Source organism: Vipera berus (genome assembly GCF_964194415.1).
Source record: "Vipera berus genome assembly, chromosome: 10".
Classification (NCBI taxonomy): domain Eukaryota; kingdom Metazoa; phylum Chordata; class Lepidosauria; order Squamata; family Viperidae; genus Vipera; species Vipera berus.
In genome coordinates this window covers 15,685,826-15,706,065 of record NC_138213.1, presented here as the reverse complement: position 1 = coordinate 15,706,065, position 20,240 = coordinate 15,685,826, and the positions used below count along the sequence as shown (strand labels likewise).

Sequence of the window (20,240 nt, the reverse complement as noted above, 5' to 3'; positions counted from 1 at the left end):
AGTTCGCCGTGGAGATGGTTGGGCTAAGCTAGCCTTTCTCAAAGGCTTGTCCTGTAACTAAACTGTTGTGTAACTCCCATTATCCTTGTCCTTTGCCTAGAAGACAATGGGGACTGTACTCAAAAACATCTTTGGACCACAGAGTTGAGGACACCTGATTAGTTATTCAATCTTTCTGGTTGGTTTTATTATTAATCTCTTAATAATAAAACCAACCAGAAAGATTGAATTAACTATAAGGGCTTCTTCTAAGAATATTTATTATACATTTGTGTGTGTGTGTGTGTGTGTGTGTTCATCACAGGGATGTGCAGGTCGTCCTTGACTTATGACCATAGCTGAGCTTGGCATCACAGTCGTATATTGTGGCATTTGTTAAGACACTTGACTGTGCCCAATGTTAATGGCCTTTTTGGTACTGGTGGTGAAGTGAATTCAATTTCATTTTTTTCAATGGGTGTTTTTCTGCGGGAAAACGGTAGTAAATGCTAGCAAAACCTGCCCAAAATCATGATCACATGACCAGGAGGTACTGCAAACAGCCATAAATGTAAGCCAAAATGGAATCGTGTGTGCGTGTGTGTGTGTGTGTGTGCGTGTGTGTGTGTGTGTGTTTTGGGGAGGAGGTTGTTAGAACTCTGGAACCAGGTCATAAGTAGCGCTGGGGAAGTCTGTTTTAACTATAAGTAGTCACTAAGCGAGGATTACCTATATTTAATATGAAGATTTTCATTTCTTTGTATCCTGCAATGTCCTTCAAAGTTGGTGCTCGAAGAAAAAAGTAAATTCAGTAATAAAACAGGATAATCATTTTAATATGCGCCAAGCCCCTTCGAACTTGCCACAGAAGTAGCCATTTTACAAAGTCATCTAGACAAAATATATACATTTATAGTTGACCCTTTTTTTAATCTCCTAAAATTGTACAAATCTCTGTCAATTTATTGCCATTCAGCCTTATACATACACTCATTCCTTTGACGTACACGTACATTTAAAAATAAATAACGCTCCAGCCTCATAAAGAGAAATGGATCTTACAGCTTTTTTAAAAACGTGCGCACACAAAAAGTTGTTTTCTTTTCTGACATTTTTTCTAGCTGTTGCATAGGTATAACCAGGCACGGTCCGTAATGCAGCAGGCAGTTTAACCTCTTTTGCTCGTTAGGATGCCATTTCAAAAAATTAATCCAGTCGAGGCACGCTGCACGTGCCTTTTGTTCCAGAAACCATCAGGCACGCAAACACAGTTTCACCTAGCAAAGACACAAGAGAGGAAAAAGTTGTGTTTTTTAGGTTTTGGAAAAGTTTTAACACTGGAGTTGATAACAGGTAGTCCTTGATGTATGGCCACGATTGAGAATCATTGCTAAGCAAGGTGGTGATTAAGAGAGCCTTATCCAATTTTACGACCTTTTCTGCCATGGTTGTTAAGCAAATCCAGCTTCCCCCACTGATTTTGCCTGCTAGAAGCCAGCTGGGACAGTTGCAAACGGCAATCATGCCCCCCCCCAGGGCAGTGCAACTGCCGTAAATAAAAGCTGGGTGCCAAGCGGCCAAATTTTGATCACATGACCATGGGGATGCTGCAACAGTCATTAAGTATGAGGCCTGATTGTTAAGTTGAGGACTCCCTGTATACTATAACCAAAGGCCACAATCTAATCTTTAGACTGAACAAAAGTCATGTATAACGTTAAGCTCTGGGTTCCGTAAACTACAGGTAGTCCTTGACTTAGGACCACAGTTGACCCCAAGACTGATGTTGCTAAGTGAGACATTTATTAAGTGAGTTTTGACTTTTCTTGCCACATTCGTTAAGTGAATCACTGCAGATGTTAAATTAGTAACCTCTGGCTCCCCCCCCCCCCAATTGACTTTGCTTGTCAGGTCGCAAAAGGCGATCATGTGACCCCGGGATATTGCGACCATCATAAATATGAACCCGTTGTCAAGCATCCAGATGTAAATCACATGACCCTGGGGATGCTCCCACGGTCATAAGTGTGAAAATGGCCCTAAGTCCCTTTTTCCAACACCGTTGTAACTTTGAATGGCCACCCTGTTGTTGTTGTTAGTTGCAAAGTCATGTCCAACCCATCACGACCCCATGGACAACATTCCTGCAGGCCTTCCTGTCCTCTACCATCTTCTGGAGTCCATTTAGGCTCACACCTACTGCGTCAGTGACTCCACCCAGCCACCTCATTCTCTGTCGTCCCCTTCTTCTCTTGCCCTCAATCTTTCCCAGCATTAGGCTCCTCTCCAGTGAGTCCTTCCTTCTCATTAGGTGGCCAAAGTATTTGTGTTTCAGTGAATGGCTACTAAGTTGAAGACTACCTGTAGTTTCAAAGAAACTTGGATTGGCCACGAACAGGCCATCTTTGGGGTCTGAGGGACATTTTTCTCTACGCACCATGCAGACCATGTTTTGCTTGGAACGTCATATAACAAAGCCAGCACCTCTTCTCTCTGCAACTTTTGAAAACCTGTTAGAAAACCACACAGAACATCTAATCAAAGCAATATTTTCAGTGCAAGGTAACAGCTCTTACCAGATTACTAGGAATAGAATTTGCTGTTGCTGACTCGTTTCTCTTTCAATCTGAAAGAAAGCAAAAGGGGGAAAGAATTCAGCTGCAACATTACATGCTCGAGTTCTCTTCTTCCCAAGCATAGTGACTTCTTAACTATATGTACTTAAATGCTCATGAGGGGGGGAGCAAATAGTTCAATAATAAACACAAAGGGGATAATAAATTTGTAGGGGATAAATTTGCAGATGGCGCTGTATGCTTTGGAAGTTCCAAGCTGTTCTATGAGTGGATCCGTTTATACTTCTTGCGGTGCGTTCATCATGGGAAGTATTACTATCGCTTTATTTGTAAATAAATACTGCACCCAGTTTTGGCAACCGTCAAGAAACTACTGTGAAGTAACTTCTGGTGTCGTTCTTGGTTCCTTGGGCCTGGCACATACCTCTTGTTGCAAGTTTCCTGATAGACTTGCAGCTGGCCCTCGTTTGCGCTGAACTCTCTCAGCAAAGCATCCCGACTGGGACTCCGGATGTTTCGCCGAGTGTCGTACAACTGGTTGTTCAGTTCTGCTTGCCGTTGACGCAACTGCCTAAAGGAGGAATACAGATCTTCCTCGCTTTCCTTTAGAGGAGTAAAGGAAGGGAAAGAGAGCTTAGGCTACATTAGAACACCAACTGATAGAAAAGAGAAAATCAGGTTGGATGGACCAGCCAGAGGTCGTTTTAAGAGTTATGCGCATGGAACTGAAAGCAAATTTAAGTCGTCTAAATTTTTGCCATTACGTTATACCAGACATTGGCCGGATTGAGTCAGTCCTGGAAAGATGGGAACCTTTTATTTTAAACCACATCAAACGTGAAAATGTGTATAGTTCTTTATACGTGTTTATAGCTTTGCTAGCTGGGAAATTCTGGGATTCGAAGCCCACACGTCTGAAAGTGGCCAAGGTTGAGAAACATGGTTTAAACCGTTCGAAGCCTAAGTGCTCCTCAAAAGGAGTGGGGAAAAAACAAGATTAGAAATCTCCAAAACTGAACAAAATGAACAAAATACTTTACAACTCAGAAGCGAACAAGGCAAATGCTGGTTTACAAGTATGAGCGAAGTAGGTGAGGAAACCATCTTTTATGAACTCTTTGTTTCTGCACTTCAACAATTCTACACCCCTCTCCAAGCTCCTTCCAGGAAATGTGGGATATGGAAGAAAGGAAAACCACCTCGGCCGCCCTGGCTTCACAAACTCTTTAGGAAAGAAGCCAAACCCAGCAGAATCGCCTGCAGACAAAAGGTTGAGCAAAATGGTTCCAAAGCTTTTTGCTTAAGAAAAAGAGAGAGTGGTGTTTCTCCTCAAATTGTCTTCGCTCAAGTTCTCTCGGCTTTAGCCTCGTCGTCGGTTTTGATAACGTGGGAATCAAAGCCCCTTTGTGGCGTAGCGGTGCCTACTGCATCCAACCGATCCCGCAGGAGATTTTGTAAGAGAAGAAAATTGCAAATCTTGAGCTGCAGGGTCATCGCTAATCGTAAGGTTCTATTCTGACACACACACACACACAGCCCGACGTGTCTGTTTATTTTTTAAATTTTTATGTCGCCCATCTTGTTGATGTAGCTGGGCGGCTTACAATATCATGAAAAGTAAAAAGTAAAAAAAAAAGGTAATGCGAAGCAATTGTCAGGCATCATGATCACGTCCACATGTGAAGGCGGAATTACACTGATTTATTGCGAAACAGCCTATACAGAGGAATCTGCTCAACTAACTGTGAGCACCTGTTTGGAGTTAGGAATTCAGGGGAAAGTTGGACTTAATTCACTTGTGGCTATGTAGGGATTCTAGGCTGATTCCTCTTTTAACACTGCCCTCCCCCCCAGGATATGCTACTCCTTTTTATATCAATTAAAATTAGGGGAATTAAATAGAAGGGTAAAAGTCAAAACAATGCATGATGTAGGACGGTAGGGATCTTCACCCCATCAGCCACCCCTAATGTGGCACGCACCTATCAGGGTCCCTGGCCAACTGACAAAGCCAGATGTTCAGGCTCTTGCAATGGCAGGAGTGCTGAGAGCCGACCTCACCTCCAACGGAATATTCTGGAAGGTGGGAGCCCACAAGAGAAAAGACTCTCCTGGATCCTGTCAGCCAAATGTTTATTTATTTATTTATTTTATTGATTCATATCGCACCTTTCCTATTCAAGGTGGTGAACACACCAGTGCTTCATCAAAATGTCCTTTCCCTTTGTTTGCACCGTTTTGTGAAAGGTGAACTTAGATATCCACTTACCAAGATCTGCTGCATCTCACAATATATCAGAAGAGAAGCCAGCTCTATGTCTTCACTGTATCCGTTTTTGAGGGGGACTGACCGATAGCCTAAAAGGGGGAGGATTAAAAAGGTTAATTGCCACTTCGAGGCAGTCTCAGACTTGCACACCTGAAGGAACAAACCGAGGCTCACCTGTTCTTATCTTGAAAAGACAGAGTTTACTAGGAAGCAGCAGGAAAGAGAAGGCATCGTGAAGGATGGCAAGACAATCACATGCCCCACAGCTGGAAAAAACCACAAGCAGCCACAAGAGATCTGCACTTCTGCAACAGGTCAAAAGCAAAAGAAGAATCGGAGCTATCCAGATAATTATATTTCTTTTAGCAGGAGGCAAGTTCAGATGTAAGAGTAACAGTTGGAAGGGACCTTGGAGGTCATCTTGTTGGAAGGGACCTTGGAGGTCATCTTGTCCAACCCCCTGCTCTCGCAGGAGACCTATACTATTACTGATAGACAAGTGGCTGTCCAGTCTCTTCTTAAAAGCCTCCAATGATGGGGCACCCACAATTTCCAAAGGCAATTTTTTTCCACTGGTTAATTGTTCTCACTGTTAGGAATTTTCTCGTTAGTTCTAGGTTGCTTCTCTCCTTAAGTTTGTTTCCATCCATTGTTTCTTGTCCTGCCTTCTGGTGCTTTGGTCAATAAGTTGGCCCCCAATTCCTTGTGACAACCCCAATACTGGAAGACTCCTGTCATGTCACCCCTGGTCCTTCTTTTCACTAGACTAGGTATTCCCAGTTCCTGCAATCGCTCATATGTTTTAGCTTCTAGGCCCCTAGATGTGTTATAGCCCCCCAAAATATCTTTTTGTAGTTGGCCTATGCCACTTGGCTGTATTAAAACCTCGCAAGCAAGATCAAGTTCGTACTTAAGACTCGCATCCTGATTAATCAGCAAGGATAAACTGAAAAGAAAATAGTCAAGTGTTAGGAAAGCGCGTACTCCACAGAACAAAGATTTGAGAAAGGATTTGAAATGTCACAAATAAAACTTGAAGATCAAACATTTCAATTTAATTCTACTGTCACTTTCAGTCCAAACACCTGAGCTGAGACAGCAAACTCATTCTCTCTGCCTCAGCCAAACAGGTTATAGAAATCTGAAGATCAATATAATACAGGTAGTCTTCAACCACAATTGAGCCCAAAATTTCTGTTGCTAAGTGAGATGGTTGTTAAGAGGGTTTTGCCCCACTTTACGACTTTTCTTGCCACAGTTAAGAACATGGCTGCAAAGTGAATACGGCTTCCCCATTAACTTGTCAAAAGGTCGCAAGCTGTAATCACATAAGCCCGGGACTCTGCAAGCGTCATAAATATAAGCCAAGGGCCACACATCTGAATTTCGATCACGTGAGCATGGGGATGTCTCAACGGTGTGACAAATGGTCATAAATCACTTTTTTCAGCGTCGTCATAACCTCAAACGGCCCTAAATGAAAGGCTGTAAGTCAATGACTACCTGTATGCAAAATTCCATGCTTGATCTGGTAATATTTGATACCTACCTGATTTGACTCCTTTGATTGGAAAAGTCGCATGTGCTAAGAAATTGGGGTCACTGAACATGTCTTCTTCGTAGACAACAAAGCGTAGAAATGCTATGTTAGGGTCATAAATTTCAAATTTCACTTGCTCCTGAAGTGTCCAAACTGGGTTAAGACCATTGTCATCTGTAACAAAATGAGTGTTCTGTTATATTCTCGAGTCCCGCACACTGGCTTGGAGCAAGACCCGAAAGTCTGAACACCACATGAAGCCATATCTTGTGGTCTTTTGAGAGTTTCAAGTGCCTCTTATTTTTATAAGAAACAAGGAATGGTTTTGTGGCCCTTTAAAGGTTACCCAATTTATTATAGCATAGGATTGTGTGTAGCCTCAGGTACACTGAATTCTCTTGCTCACAACAGAAAGATGGAAGAAGAAGTAACACAGCATTATCTATAGGTCACTATTTCTAAGCCTTGGCAGTCATCAGTTGTGTGGGCTTCAATTCCCACAATTCTTAGCAGAGGCCTTGCTGGCTGGGGAATTCTGGAAGTTGAAGTCCACAAGTTTTAAAGTTGCCAAGGTTGGACACCCTTGATTTACACCATATAGGTTCTCTCCTCATTAAAAGGTACAACCCAACTTTTAAAAGAATAGTACTTACTCACAACAGTTGTCTTGAACTTATTGTTGTCATATTCAGCCCCACAGATCTCCACCTCTACAAATGGGCAGGCGATACTTCTGCCAGACTTGGGAAGATGTCGAGCAGCAATGACCTGTTTTAAGACATACCCCAATATTCAAATTATTTCAAATACTGAATTACTGCTGCAGATCCAGAAGCTATTACTCAAACAAGATCATAATTTAGCAGCTTCTTTCTCCAATTACATAAGGCAATAGAAAAGATTCAATCACACCCATTCCAGTTCAGCTAAGCCCTCAACTTTGCTTGGGCTGTTTGTCAAAGCCAGGTTTTTGTAATAATTTTAATTTTATTAATCACCCCGAGCATACAGTTGAATAATATAGGTTATACTATTATCCTACAGTAGGCAGGGTAATAACTGTGGGGTCTTTGGTGCTCTCTGAGCTTGGTGGTTGTCTTGCAGACATTTCCTTACCCAAACTAGGTAACATCATCAGTTCTACCAAGGGAGTTTATTCTCTGTTTACCCCAATCAAGGAAGTATTAACTCAAGACATACAATCAAAAACAATAAACAACTGCCTAATCAAGGACTATCAAGAAGAAAACAATACCTCCCACCAACACTGACAGGCCAAGCCACTAGTATATAAATTGAGAGCAAACCCCATTCCCTTCTAGCACTGATGATGTTACCTAGTTGGGTAATCAAATGTCTACAAGAAATGTCCACCAAGCTCAGAGAGCTCCAGGGACCCCACAGTCCTCCTCCTCTCCGCAAAACCCACCCCCTTCTAGCACTGATGATCTTACCTAGTTGGTTAATGAAACATCTGCAAGAAAACCACCAAGCTCGGAGAGCACCAGGGACCCCACAGTTCAACCCTGAGCTACGAGTGTTCTCTTGGAAGGGTAATAATTATTCAATAAATCTAAGCAAGGAAACTTGCTTGCGGCAAAGTATATCGTTGTTTTAGGGGTCAGAACAATAGCAGAATCAGATGAGGACGATTTTACAAACAGCCAACTTTGGTTTAGCAGATATATAACTAAAAAAGCCAAGTATCTGCGGTAGCAACTGCTGGCAATCGACTTGATGGCTTACATTTGAGCAGATCCCTGGAAAGAGGTGCTTTGATGACAGAGGCCCAATAAGTACAGTTTCATATTTGTTCGCCCACAGGTTAAGTCTAATATTTGTTGCTATCGTGGGCAGAAAAGCCACAGGCAGAAAAGCCACAGGTCTTCTCTTGGCCCATGAAAGGGCTCCAGTCTTTCGGCACTATTTGCAAATGTTCTAATCAAACTGTCCACGCTGCTAACATTGGATGTTCCAGCTCTAATAACTAGTGGAAATCGCAGCCATTTTCTCTATTTTACTTTTTCATGATCTTTCTCCTATTTAGAAACCGGTGTAGAGTGTGTGTGTGTGTGTGTGTGTGTGTAATGAATGCCATAATAGTCATTGGTGGAGCCATTGGTGGAGTCATTGGTGGAGCAGTGGGCTAATGCCTCCTTAAGTAACACCAGCTGCCTGCAATTAGTGCAGGTTCGAGTCCCACCAGGCTCAAGGTTGACTCAGCCTTCCATCCTTCCGAGGTAGGTAAAATGAGGACCCAGATTGTTGGGGGCAATAAGCTGACTTTGTAATAATGCCGCTTGGGGGGCCCCCGAAAGCCCTAATAAGCAGGCATATACATAGAATGAAGGCTACTGCTAAGCACATTGGTTTGTGCTTTAAATTGTAAGCCGCCCTGAGTCTTCGGAGAAGGGCGGGATATAAATGGGATTAAAATAAAAATAAAAATAAATAAATAATAGTAACTCTTGCTTTATGGGAACCCAAGGACGATTTGATAACGTTTGTTTCAGGCTAATTGGAGAATGTGATTTATGACTGCTTATTAGGGGGTGGGAATTGCAAATTGTTACTTGGTATTGGGGAGGGGGAAGGGAAACTAGTTTTGGGTTCAATAGTGCCGATACTTTGTCTCCTGAATAAAATGTTCTTTGAGGAAGAATCCTTGCCTTGAAGTTCTTTATCGGGTTTCATCTATCGGAACCATGACACTAACAAGGCTGCCAAGTATAATTCAAAGGAAAACCTCCTATGGAACACCCTCCCCCACCCCTCCTCCAAAGATTCCTTGTTTGCCAATAATGGCGGGGGGGGGGGAAACATTTACCCTCACGGTCAAAATCATTTGCAGCTTCTTCTTGCATTCATTGAGCACCGGATCGTAAGCCTCATTTCTCATGCCTTCTGGCTGCAGCACGTAGCCGGTCCAACCGTTCAGTGAGAACAAAGCTTGATTCATTTGCATGTATTTATCTGAGGAAAATATTTGGAATGGCGGGGGGGGGGAAAAAAGAGATTAGCTGGATGTCCTGGTTGCCTGGTTAACTAAGGGGAAGGATTGGCAAAATAATAAAGGGCCTGGAGCTTTTCTACACCAACCTGAGGACTATCTATAGCAGGGGTCCTCAAACTTGGCCACTTTAAGACTTGTAGTGGACTTCAACAATTCTGGGAGTTGAACTCCGCAAGTCTTAAAAGTGGCCAAGTTTGAGGGCCTCTCTACAGCAACAGTACTACATTCAAGCACAGTGTAACAATGGAAGACATTGATATTCTTTATTAATAACCATTCTTTATTAATTTCACCAATCAGAGTTACCTTGAGGTAAGATGGGTGGCCTATACATTTTATAAATATATACACAAACAAGCTACTATTACTGGGAACTGTCAGGTTTAAATTGACCTGGGAATAAAACTTGAGATATTGTGCTCCCTTGTATCCTGAAATATTAAATTCCAGTGAAATGTGGCAAATGGGACTGGATATATATATTTTTTCCACTTACTGAAACAGTATTGTTTGGAATTATAGAAAAAAAATGCTTTTGTTACAAATGTGTAGCAAAATACATCAGCAATGTGGCAATTAAAAAACTATGTGTGTGTGTGTTTGTGTGTGTGTGTGTGTGAATTATTCAAATTGCTAATAAAGAATTAGGGAGGCCTCCCAAATTCTTTATTAGCAATTTGAATAATTTACACAAATAATGAACTGTCGTAAGTTGTGACTATAGCCTGCGGATAGCCTTGGGTCAGGCTGAAACAGGAAAGAAGATTTAACCAGCATGGTATTCAAAAAGACTTGACAAATACTTAACATACATACATACATACATACATACATATATATATCAATGATTAAACACTGAAGGAAAGAAATCCTAATGATAAAGGAAAACCAACCTGTATGGAAAATCTATAAACTAGTATAACAGAATTCAGTCCTCAAAAAACCTGATTATAGAGAAACCACAAAAAATACCGATCCAGGTTCTCATTTTGAGAAGAAAATGACTTTTCAAAATTGTGTAGAGAAGACATAATCTCTCTCTCTCTGTCTCTCAACATTCAGCGGGATCATTTCGGTAGGTGGTTAAGTAAATGAGAAAATTGCTTTTTTGTCTCACCTGGTGTCTGGAAATTAAGAGCCACCATCTGCACCCCACAAAACCAGAAGCGAAAAGGATCATAATTTGAGGAATCCACTCTTTGCCCTTTGGGATAAATTCGAGTCAGCCCCTTCTGATTGTACTTCAGGAGGTCAAACGGTTTCTGCTTGACAATGCTGTCCGCTTTGGTTTCCACAAAAGAACGAATTTCTTTGAAACTGGGATTATCTACAAAAAGAAGGTGCAGGTAGAAGCTATTTCATAAATATATACCCACATAACTTACTGCAGAGTTGCAATAAGAGAGTCAGTTTGATCTAGTGGTCAAAGCACCAAGTTAGAAAGTGGGAGTCCCACCTTAGGAATAAAAGCCAGCAAGAAAACATAAATACCTCTCAGGAGGAAATATATAGTATACTGCAATTAATTCAAATAACACTGAGTTCAAATCACAAAGAAATCCAAAATAACTTTGAAAATATAAATCAATATATTTCTAAGTTAACTCTACAACAAAAAAAAACTTACAGGAAACAACAACAGAGAAGGAGCAGACAAAACTGCTGCATTGGCTTCTGGTTGCCCTTCGGGTGAGATTCAAGGTGCTGGTGATGACCTATAAAGCCCTAAATGGCTTGGGTCCGGGATATCTGAGGGAACACCTGCTGCCGGCATCAAGTTCCCTTCATCCAGTGCGCTCCCACAGGGAAGGTCTTCTCAGGGTGCCGCTGGTTAAAGATTGCCGGAGGATAACACCCAGGGGAAGGGCCTTCTCTGTGGGCGCGCCTGCCCTCTGGAACCAGCTACCCGTAGAGCTGAGGAATGCCCCTGATTTTCGTTCGTTCCGCTGGGACCTGAAGACCTGGCTCTTTGAGCTTTCCGGCCAGGACTGAGAATTTTTAATTTTTAATTTTTAACTTATTGTAATTGGGTTTTTAATCAGAGTTATAGGGGTTTTAGATTTTTAATCAAGGATAATTTAATCTATTTTAATTGTTATTAACTTTTTGTATTGTAATGTTGTTTTAACTGCCTTGTGAACTGCCCTGGGTCCTACAGGAGAAGGGCGGTATATAAGTTCAATAAATTAAATAAATAAATAAACAAACAAACAAACAAACAAACAAATAAATAAATAAATAAATAAATAAATAAAACAAATAAGTAAAACAAATAAGTGGACATAAAATTGAAAATAGAGACTCAAAGAACTTAACAAAGCAAGAAAAAACGATTTAATCCTAGTGGGGGGAAATTTACAAGAAATGGAAAAAACAACTCATCCCTTAAGACTACAAAACAAATCTGAGGACCAAAAAATCAAATAGGATAAAATGGAATGTAGAGATGTTGAAAACATCAGAAAGAAAGGAAGTGATAAGAGAAGCAAAGAAGGAGAAAAAGAAAAGATTTTCAAGAAACATGGAAAGGCAAAAGCATCATATAAAGACACTTTATTCGATTTACTTCTTATACCTACAGCAACAGTCATGAACATATGGAAAAACATTTTGATTCAGCAAAACACATTGATCAAGAAAGATACTGGTCAAAGGAAAAAGTTCAAATGAAAATTAAGAAAATAGATGATGGGATCTACCAGAGAGAATATTTAAAAAAGAAACATTTGTTTGAATATGGTTAAAGAAATAGAAAAGATTCTGAATACACCTGTCATTCTAAGAGAGATTAATTCCTTAAATAATGCTGTATGCTTTTTTCCCCTTTTCCATTTTATTTCTTGATATAAGTAATATAATACTGTTGAAATGGGTTAGATGAAGGAAATGTTTTAGATAATGAAATGTGTTTGAATTTAGGGAAATTATAATGTATAAAAAAGAAAAAAATGTTTTGAATAAGTGTTAAAGGATTAGATGATTAGACACATTAAATGGAATATTTAAAGATTAAATATATTTTTTAATTATGGTTAAAAAAATAAGAAATTTGGGGAATGAATATATATTAGCTTGGGAGGAATATATATTTTAAGTAATATTTTACTTTTTATGTTTCTTTATTCTTGCTCTATTTCCTTTCCTTTACTGTTTTTCCCTATTCTTTAAGAAATGTAAAAGAGTTGAGATGGTTTCTATGGGAAAAATGGATTTAAATCTTTAAATGTAATTAACTGTTGAGAAATTCTTAACCACCAAGAATAATTTGAACTTTATGGGAGAAACAAATCTAAATAAGGACTGTAACAGGATATAAGATGAGGCAACCAGAATGATTAGATCAGACATGTCAAACACAAGGCCCGGGGGCCGGATCCGGCCCGCGAAGTGGTTTCATGCGGCCCCCGAAGCCATCCTGGAAACAGTGAGGGAACGGCCCCCACTGCCTTGGCCCTGGCCCAGAGACCCTCCTTCTGCCAGAGACCCCCAGATCTGTCCCACTCCTGCCCAGGCCCCCATAGGCACCCTTGATGCGAACCATGTAGAGCTGGCCACGCCCACCCAGTAGGCCATACGCACTCTGGCCACGCCCACCCAGTAGGCCACACCCACCCTGGCCACACCCACCCAGCCCCCTGAGGGCAACCGCAATGCTGATGCGGCCCTCAATGAAATTGAGTTTGACACCCCTGGATTAGATAGAAAACAAATATATTGATATGATCATTATTTCTAGGAATATTGGGAAAAGGTCATATATGTAACTGTTATTTATCAAAATAATAAGACACTATTATTTCAAGGTTTGCAAAGAGGACATTTTGGGGAAAAGGGGAAATCAACTAAACGTGCTATGTGGATTATGGATTATAGAAACCAATTGTTAATGATTTTTCTTTACAAATGTAAACCCGGCAAACACACTGCTTACCAACCATGAAGTGATTTATGTTTAAAAAAATCAATAAAACATATGGGGGAGGAAAGGAAAGGGTCAGAAATCAATACTTTTTTTCTTTAAAAAAAATAATTGTGCAATTTTCCCCCTCCCGTTTTTTCCTCAGGTCTTTTATTTTCATATAAGGGACGCGGTGGCTCAGTGGGTTAGGACGCTGAGCTTGTCGATCGGAAGGTCGGCAGTTTGGCGGGTCGAATCCCGAGTGCCGCGTAACAGAGTGAGCGCCTGTTACTCGTCCCAGCTTCTGCCAACCTAGCAGTTCGAAAGCACGTAAAAATGCAAGTAGAAAAATAGGGACCACCACGGTGGGAAGGTAACAGTGTTCCGTGCGCCTTTGGCGTCTAGTCATGCCGGCCACATGACCACGGAGATGTCCTTGGACAAGCGCTGGCTCTTCGGGTTTGAAACGGAGATGAGCACCGGCCCCTAGAGTCGGAAACAACTAGCACGCATGTGCGGGGGAACCTTTACCTTTACCTTTACCTTTATTTTCATTGTATCTTGTGTGATAATAAATCTCACTAAAACATATGAGAAAAATAAATTGCCTTCGGTAAAGATGATTCATCCATAGCTTAGCTACTAGCATTCCATGATAGGACATCACAATTTCTGAACCCAATCATTATGTGGTACGTGTTACAAGGCCAATGTGGGAACCAAAGAAGTAACTGTCCTCTGTTTTGGTGAAGGAGTATGCTGATGGCAAAAGGTTGCAAAGTAGAGGCAGGAAAGAGATAGCTTGGCTTCTATGGCAATTTCCATCGGTATCTCACTTCAAATAGAGAGACATCGTGGAGTCAACTTTTAGACATCATAGCCAGAAAGAAGGACCTACCAAATCCCTTAGGTTGCAGATCTCCCAGGTGTGCAATATTGGAAAACATGCAAATAGCAAATAGCTTGGGTTGAAGAGACCTCTGCCTCTCTTCCCGGAAAAACAACAAATATTCTTTTTTGGTTTAGCAAGCTAACCGTTGGATTAAAAAATGGTTTACCGAGGCTGTCTTTGGTTTTGCTCGTGGGTATGCAATAGATTACCAAGTCGGACAATTCCATGGCAATTAACTGCTTCTTTTCCAAGTATCCTTTTAAAGTTTTCTGTTTTAAGATTTAAGAAAAAGAAAGAAAGAAAAAAAAGCAAAGTATACATTAGATCATGGCAGTTACCCAACAGGAAAAGAAACCTCACAAAAATCACACATCGGATGTCAACTTTAGGCTGGCTTCTACAGAAATTCTGTCACCAGAAGATCTTCAAATATTTTCACTAGTACTTCCAACTATGAAATCTCACTGAAGTCAGCCTTTTTAGACAGACACACACACACATCCCCAAAAAAAGAACAACTCCCTCTGAATCATCTTGAAACATACAAGTGTTTATACTATTTCATTTCCAGGTAACCTAGCTATTTTACTGTCAAGAATATTTTTTTTTATTTTAATCCCATTTATATCCCGCCCTTCTCCGAAGACTCAGGGCGGCTTACAATCTAAGCACAAATCAAATGTGCTTAGCAATAGCCTTCATTCTATGTATATGCCTGCTTATTAGGGCTTTCACCCTCCCCCCCAAGCGGCATTATTACAAAGTCAGCTTATTGCCCCCAACAATCTGGGTCCTCATTTTACCTACCTCGGAAGGATGGAAGGCTGAGTCAACCTTGAGCCTGGTGGGATGCGAACCTGCACTAATTGCAGGCAGCTGGTGTTACTTAAGGAGGCATTAGCCCACTGCTCCACCAAGGTTCATGCTGTCATTGTGTAATGAGAATGACAATTGGGGGTAAAAGCCAATTTAGAAGAATAATTTAAGGAACAGTTGTGTGATGCTGGTAATCCTTGACTTACAACCACTCATTCAGCAACCACTGAAAGTTACACTGGCACTGAAACACTTTTTTTTTAAATCCCATTTACATCCCGCCCTTCTCCGAAGACTCAGGGTGGCTTACAATTTAAAGCACAAATCAATTTGCTTAGCAATACAACCCTTGCAGCATGCCCAAGGTCACATGATCAAAACTTTGGGTGCTAGGCAACCAGCATGGATTTAAGATGATTGCAGGATGCTCAAGAAGAGCCCTGGTGGCGCAGTGGTTATAATGTAGTATTGCAGGCTACTTCTGCTGACTGCCAGCTGCCCGTACTTTGGCAGTTCGATCCTGACTGGCTCAAGGCTGACTCAGCCTTCCATCCTTCTGAGGTCAGTAAAATGAGGAGCCAGATTGTTGGTAGGCAAAAAGCTGACTCTGTAAACCGCTTAGAGGGCTGTAAAGGACTGTCTAAGTGCTATTGCTATTGCCCTTCCTTCTATCCATCCATGATGCACAGTGGTTAGAATTCAGTATTACAGACTGACTCTGCCAACTACCAGCGGTTCGATCCTCACCGGCTCAAGGGGGACTCAGACATTCCACCCTTCCAGAGTCAGTAAAATGAGGAGCCAAATTGTTAGGGGGCAATACGGTGACTCTGCAAACTGCTTAGAGAGGGCTGTAAAGCACCGTGAAGCGATATATAAGTCTAAGTGCTCTTGCTCTTGCTCTTCTGGAGTCATGTGGTCCTTCTCAGCTGGCTTCCCACAAGCAAAGTCAGCCAGGGAAGCCAGATTTATTTAATAACTGTATGATTCCTTTCATCTGCAATAATTCACTAATCAACTGTGGCCAAAAGAAAAAAAAAGGCTGCTAAATCGGGTACGAGTTACTTAACAACCAGCTTGGCTGAATGGCTGAGCGGTGCTTGGGAAAGGCCAGGGCTCTTACCTCTTCAACAGTTCTCCAGGTGATTTCTCTGATGCTCTGAAACCATTCAAACCACTCTTCTACTTTATCAGTGGCAAACTCAACGGGAGGGTCTTCAAGATTCTTGGGCTCCAGGACAAAGACAAAACTCTTCCCATGGTTGCCTTGAGGCATTTTCACTATCGGAAATGAGAGAAGAGGAATTGGCTCAACATTCTTCTAGCCCAGGGGTAGGCAACCTCGGCTCTTTTATGACTCGTGGACTTCAACTCCCAGAATTCCTGAGCCAGCCAAGCTGGCTCAGGAATTCTGGGAGTTGAAGTCCACGAGTCATAAAAGAGCCGAGGTTGCCTACCCCTGTTCTAGCCAAATGCTCTACAGGGGCCTCTGGGCTCCTCTTTTTTTTTCAGGCCATAAAATGCCAACCTCATCTTGTCTAATTATGCCTTCAAAGGTTCCTTCAGTAGGGAGTGCATTTATGAGCTTGGAAGCACTGTTCACCCGCCGGGACTGCAAACGCGGTAAGGAAAAGCTGTAATATTGAGTTAAAACAGATTGAAGATCCACGCAGATGTGGACTTGAGAGAATACAGAATAACAAAGAGTTGGAAGGGACTCTGATGGTCTTCTGGTCCAGTGCTCTCCTCGAGCAGGAAGCCCTATTATCATTCTGGACAAATGGCTGTCCAATCTCTTTAAAAAACCTCCAGTGATGGAACACCCACAACCTCTGGAGGTCAGTCAGTCCACTGATTAGAAATTTCTCTGGTTCTAGGTTGGATCTGTGAGATGGTCTCACGAGGTCGATGGATCGTTAAGGTGCTTCCAAGTAAAAAGGCATCACGCAGAGATGCAATCATATGAAGCTTTATTCAACGATAGATTAGATAGAAAGAATTACTTGGCATGAAGGCATTCATGCCTGCATGTGAGAGAGAACAAAAGAAAAGAAAGCAAGCTAGCATAGCATAACTGGAACAGAACAAGAAGTAGAAGCAGAAACTGAACTGAACTGAACAAAGAGCAGCCCCTTGAGCAGAGGTATTTATGGGGGGTCTCGGCCCCTCCCTAACCATAAAACACTCTCTCCAATGGGGCTGCAGGGGTCTGGGACCCCTGACTCATCAGTGGAAGCAAAGAAGCCTCTTTGCTCCCATCTGATGACCTTTTTGGGGAACTGCCAATGGCTGGCACAAAACATCTAACAGGATCGCTCTTTCATAAGCTAGGTAGAAAATAATCAGTAGTATTGCCCTTATGAAGAACTTGGAGGAAGAGGAGGAAGAGGAGGAGGGAGGGGAGGAGGAGTGGGAGTAGGAAGAGGAGGAGGATCCTACGTTTTTCTATTACAACTAGCTTCAACCCCCCTCCATGTCACCTACATTAATTCTAATTTAAGAAACAAAAAAAATGGAGCCCAGCCTCTACATACCCACTGTGTATAAATTGAGATCCAGAATTCCCCGACATAGCGACCCCAAAGGATTGTCCTCAAAGATCTGGAAAGAAAAGATTTATATTTCATTATATAGGTTTTTGGTTGTTTTTTTAATAAAAGACCCTTTCATCTTCACAAGTAGGAGTACAGTAAATAAGCCCGATTCCCATGCATCCGTTAAAAATTCCAAAAGCAACGTTTTAGAATAATAAATTTCCACCATGAAATTTAATCACTGAGAAATGATCAATGATTTTAACTACAGCTCTGAAGAAAAATTAGTCACATTTTTTTCTGTTAAAAGTTGTTGTTGTTAACTGCGAAGTCGTGTCCGACCCATCGCGACCCCATGGACAGCGTTCCTCCAGGCCTTCCTGTCCTCTACCATCTTCTGGAGTCCATTTAAGCTCACGCCTCCTGCTTCAGTGACTCCATCCAGCCACCTCATTCTCTGTCGTCCCCTTCTTCTCTTGCCCTCCATCTTTCCCAGCATCAGGCTCTTCTCCAGTGAGTCCTTCCTTCTCATGAGGTGGCCAAAGTATTTGAGTTTCAACTTCAGAATCTGACCTAAAGAGCAGTCAGGGTTGATCTCCTCTAGGACTGACCGGTTTGATCGCCTTGCAGTCCAAGGGACTCGCAGGAGTCTTCTCCAGCACCATAGTTCAAAGGCTTCAATTCTTTGGCACTCAGCCTTTCTTATGGTCCAACTTTCACTGCCATACATTGCAACTGGGAAGACCATAGCCTTGACTATACGCACTTTTGTTGACAGGGTGATGTCTCTGCTTTTTAGTGTGCTGTCTAGATTTGCCATGGCTTTCCTCCCCAGGAGCAAGCGTCTTTTAATTTCTGTTAAATAGACAGTTGCAATAGGAGAGGTGGCACATATTTTAGGTGGACATCTGTTAATTTGTTCTACAATACGTTTTCACAAACTTTAACTTAAAAGAAAAATTAAAAATCACAAATCAAGAAAGAAAAGGAAAAAAATCCATCTTATATTTTATACTTATCAATAGTCCCTGGTTTTTCTACTGTACGTTTATCATTAATAGCATACAAATCAATATAAAAACAGTTCCTAAAATATACAGTTTTTCTATTACTGGGTAACATTAGCAAGGAACAAAGAAAGAAATCTCTTTACTGCCCACCTTACCCACCAACCTGTAATTATTTAATTCTAATGGTTTTGACTATATTCTATAGTTGTATAATCAGAGTGGCACAGTTATAACTTTCTAGTTACTCAAATATTGACTGGTAGTAAGATTTTTAATCTCCAGCCTTTAATCATCCTAGTTGCTCTTCTCTGCAGTTTTTCCAAAGTCTCAACATCTTTTTTTTAATACGGTGACTAAAACTAGATGCAGTATTTATACACTAATAAATCATTTTAATGGACTTGAGAATCAAGAATACATTCTGACACGTGGATCGCACCCAAAACTTTCCCCACCTGATTCTCAAGCTCCTCCATATTGTCAGGTGACATGTCTTCAACATAATTGGACGGAAAATAATGCTGAACTTTGTAGCCATAATCACCTTTCCACCTGGTTAAAAAGGAGAAAGAACTAAGGAGTGGGATCTGAATAACAAGAACAATGACGTGTAAATTATCAATCGAATTATAATCATCAAGCAATTGCTTATTAGATCTGAATCTTTTAAAACTGCCCACCTCGGGAAAAACCTTCAAAGATGCTTTTAGCAATCGTCACATCTAATCGTAAAATAACATACGCAGTCTCTAAAACTTAATGCCTGCTCCCGAGCAGAAATGAGATGTGCAACCTAATCAGAATAAATCAAGTATGAACAATTTCTGGAGAAGATAAGTTAACAAGAAGAACACAATTTCAAAGGGGCCGTGGTTAATGGAATAGCACTTATGGGCCGTCAACACAATTATGCACCATTTCAGCTCCTGCATAACTGATTTTAAATTGTGCCACCTACATTGCTTTTTACATTCTTTTGTTCCTTTAAAATGCTTTGAAATTTAAGAAAACCAGAAGCTGATGTAGTTTTGGATTACATTACATTGAGTGGGCTGCTAGAGAAAAACAATTCAGAGGAAATTGGAACAAAGGAATGTGATTCTTCATGCAACGTGACACAAAACTATCTCTGCACCACCACTCCGGGCCTCCCCAAAACTGAACAAAATCACGTTGGCTACTTTACAACTCCGATAAAAGCATTCTGTACCATCTCATCATCATCATCATTTTAAAGCTTTGGTTCGCACATTTTCAGTCAAGTTTCCACTTGAAACAACAGAAAAATCCTATGAAGAAATCTGTCGTTGGAAAGCAGCTTGCAAGTAGCCCTCAACCAATGAAAAGACTAACAGTAGTCTATACGTTACCATCAGTGTGTGAAATTAGGCATTTTATAGAACGCCTTCGAAATCTAGAGAACGCCAAAAGTGGGATGTCAAACTATGAAATGCTTAATATTTCAATACATTTCCTAGGTATCTACGCAATGCCAAAAGGCAAACTGGCAAAGTATAACATACTTTGCAATTCTAGCCTTCCTTCTTGCAACAAGTAGATCATTGCTGGTCTTTTTCTCTCTCTCTTTTTTTTTCCAGTAAGAAAATCCTGTGCTTTATTTTGCATTTCTTCCTTCGTTTTCATATATGTCTTTTTAATAAAGGGTTAGAGTTAGGCTAACTGAAATCCTAACCCCTTTCATGACTCTCTTTT

General features: G+C 41.1%; 1 protein-coding gene across 1 annotated transcript in view; it reads right to left on the bottom strand.

The window, feature by feature from the left end:
* Positions 1-777: 777 nt before the first annotated feature.
* Positions 778-20,240, bottom strand: part of PLCG2 (phospholipase C gamma 2) — a 92,216-nt gene continuing 72,753 nt past the window's right edge. Inside the window, exons 23-34 of the mRNA XM_081336245.1 lie at positions 18,983-19,079; positions 17,518-17,584; positions 16,107-16,264; positions 14,334-14,436; positions 10,495-10,704; positions 9,192-9,337; positions 7,018-7,132; positions 6,374-6,538; positions 4,825-4,913; positions 2,980-3,158; positions 2,556-2,605; positions 778-1,256 (exon numbers count right to left, since the gene is read on the bottom strand). Of these exons, the coding sequence (XP_081192371.1) occupies positions 2,563-2,605; positions 2,980-3,158; positions 4,825-4,913; positions 6,374-6,538; positions 7,018-7,132; positions 9,192-9,337; positions 10,495-10,704; positions 14,334-14,436; positions 16,107-16,264; positions 17,518-17,584; positions 18,983-19,079 (1,372 nt within the window). The 3' untranslated portion in view covers positions 778-1,256; positions 2,556-2,562. The remainder of the gene's footprint in view (positions 1,257-2,555; positions 2,606-2,979; positions 3,159-4,824; positions 4,914-6,373; positions 6,539-7,017; positions 7,133-9,191; positions 9,338-10,494; positions 10,705-14,333; positions 14,437-16,106; positions 16,265-17,517; positions 17,585-18,982; positions 19,080-20,240) is intronic.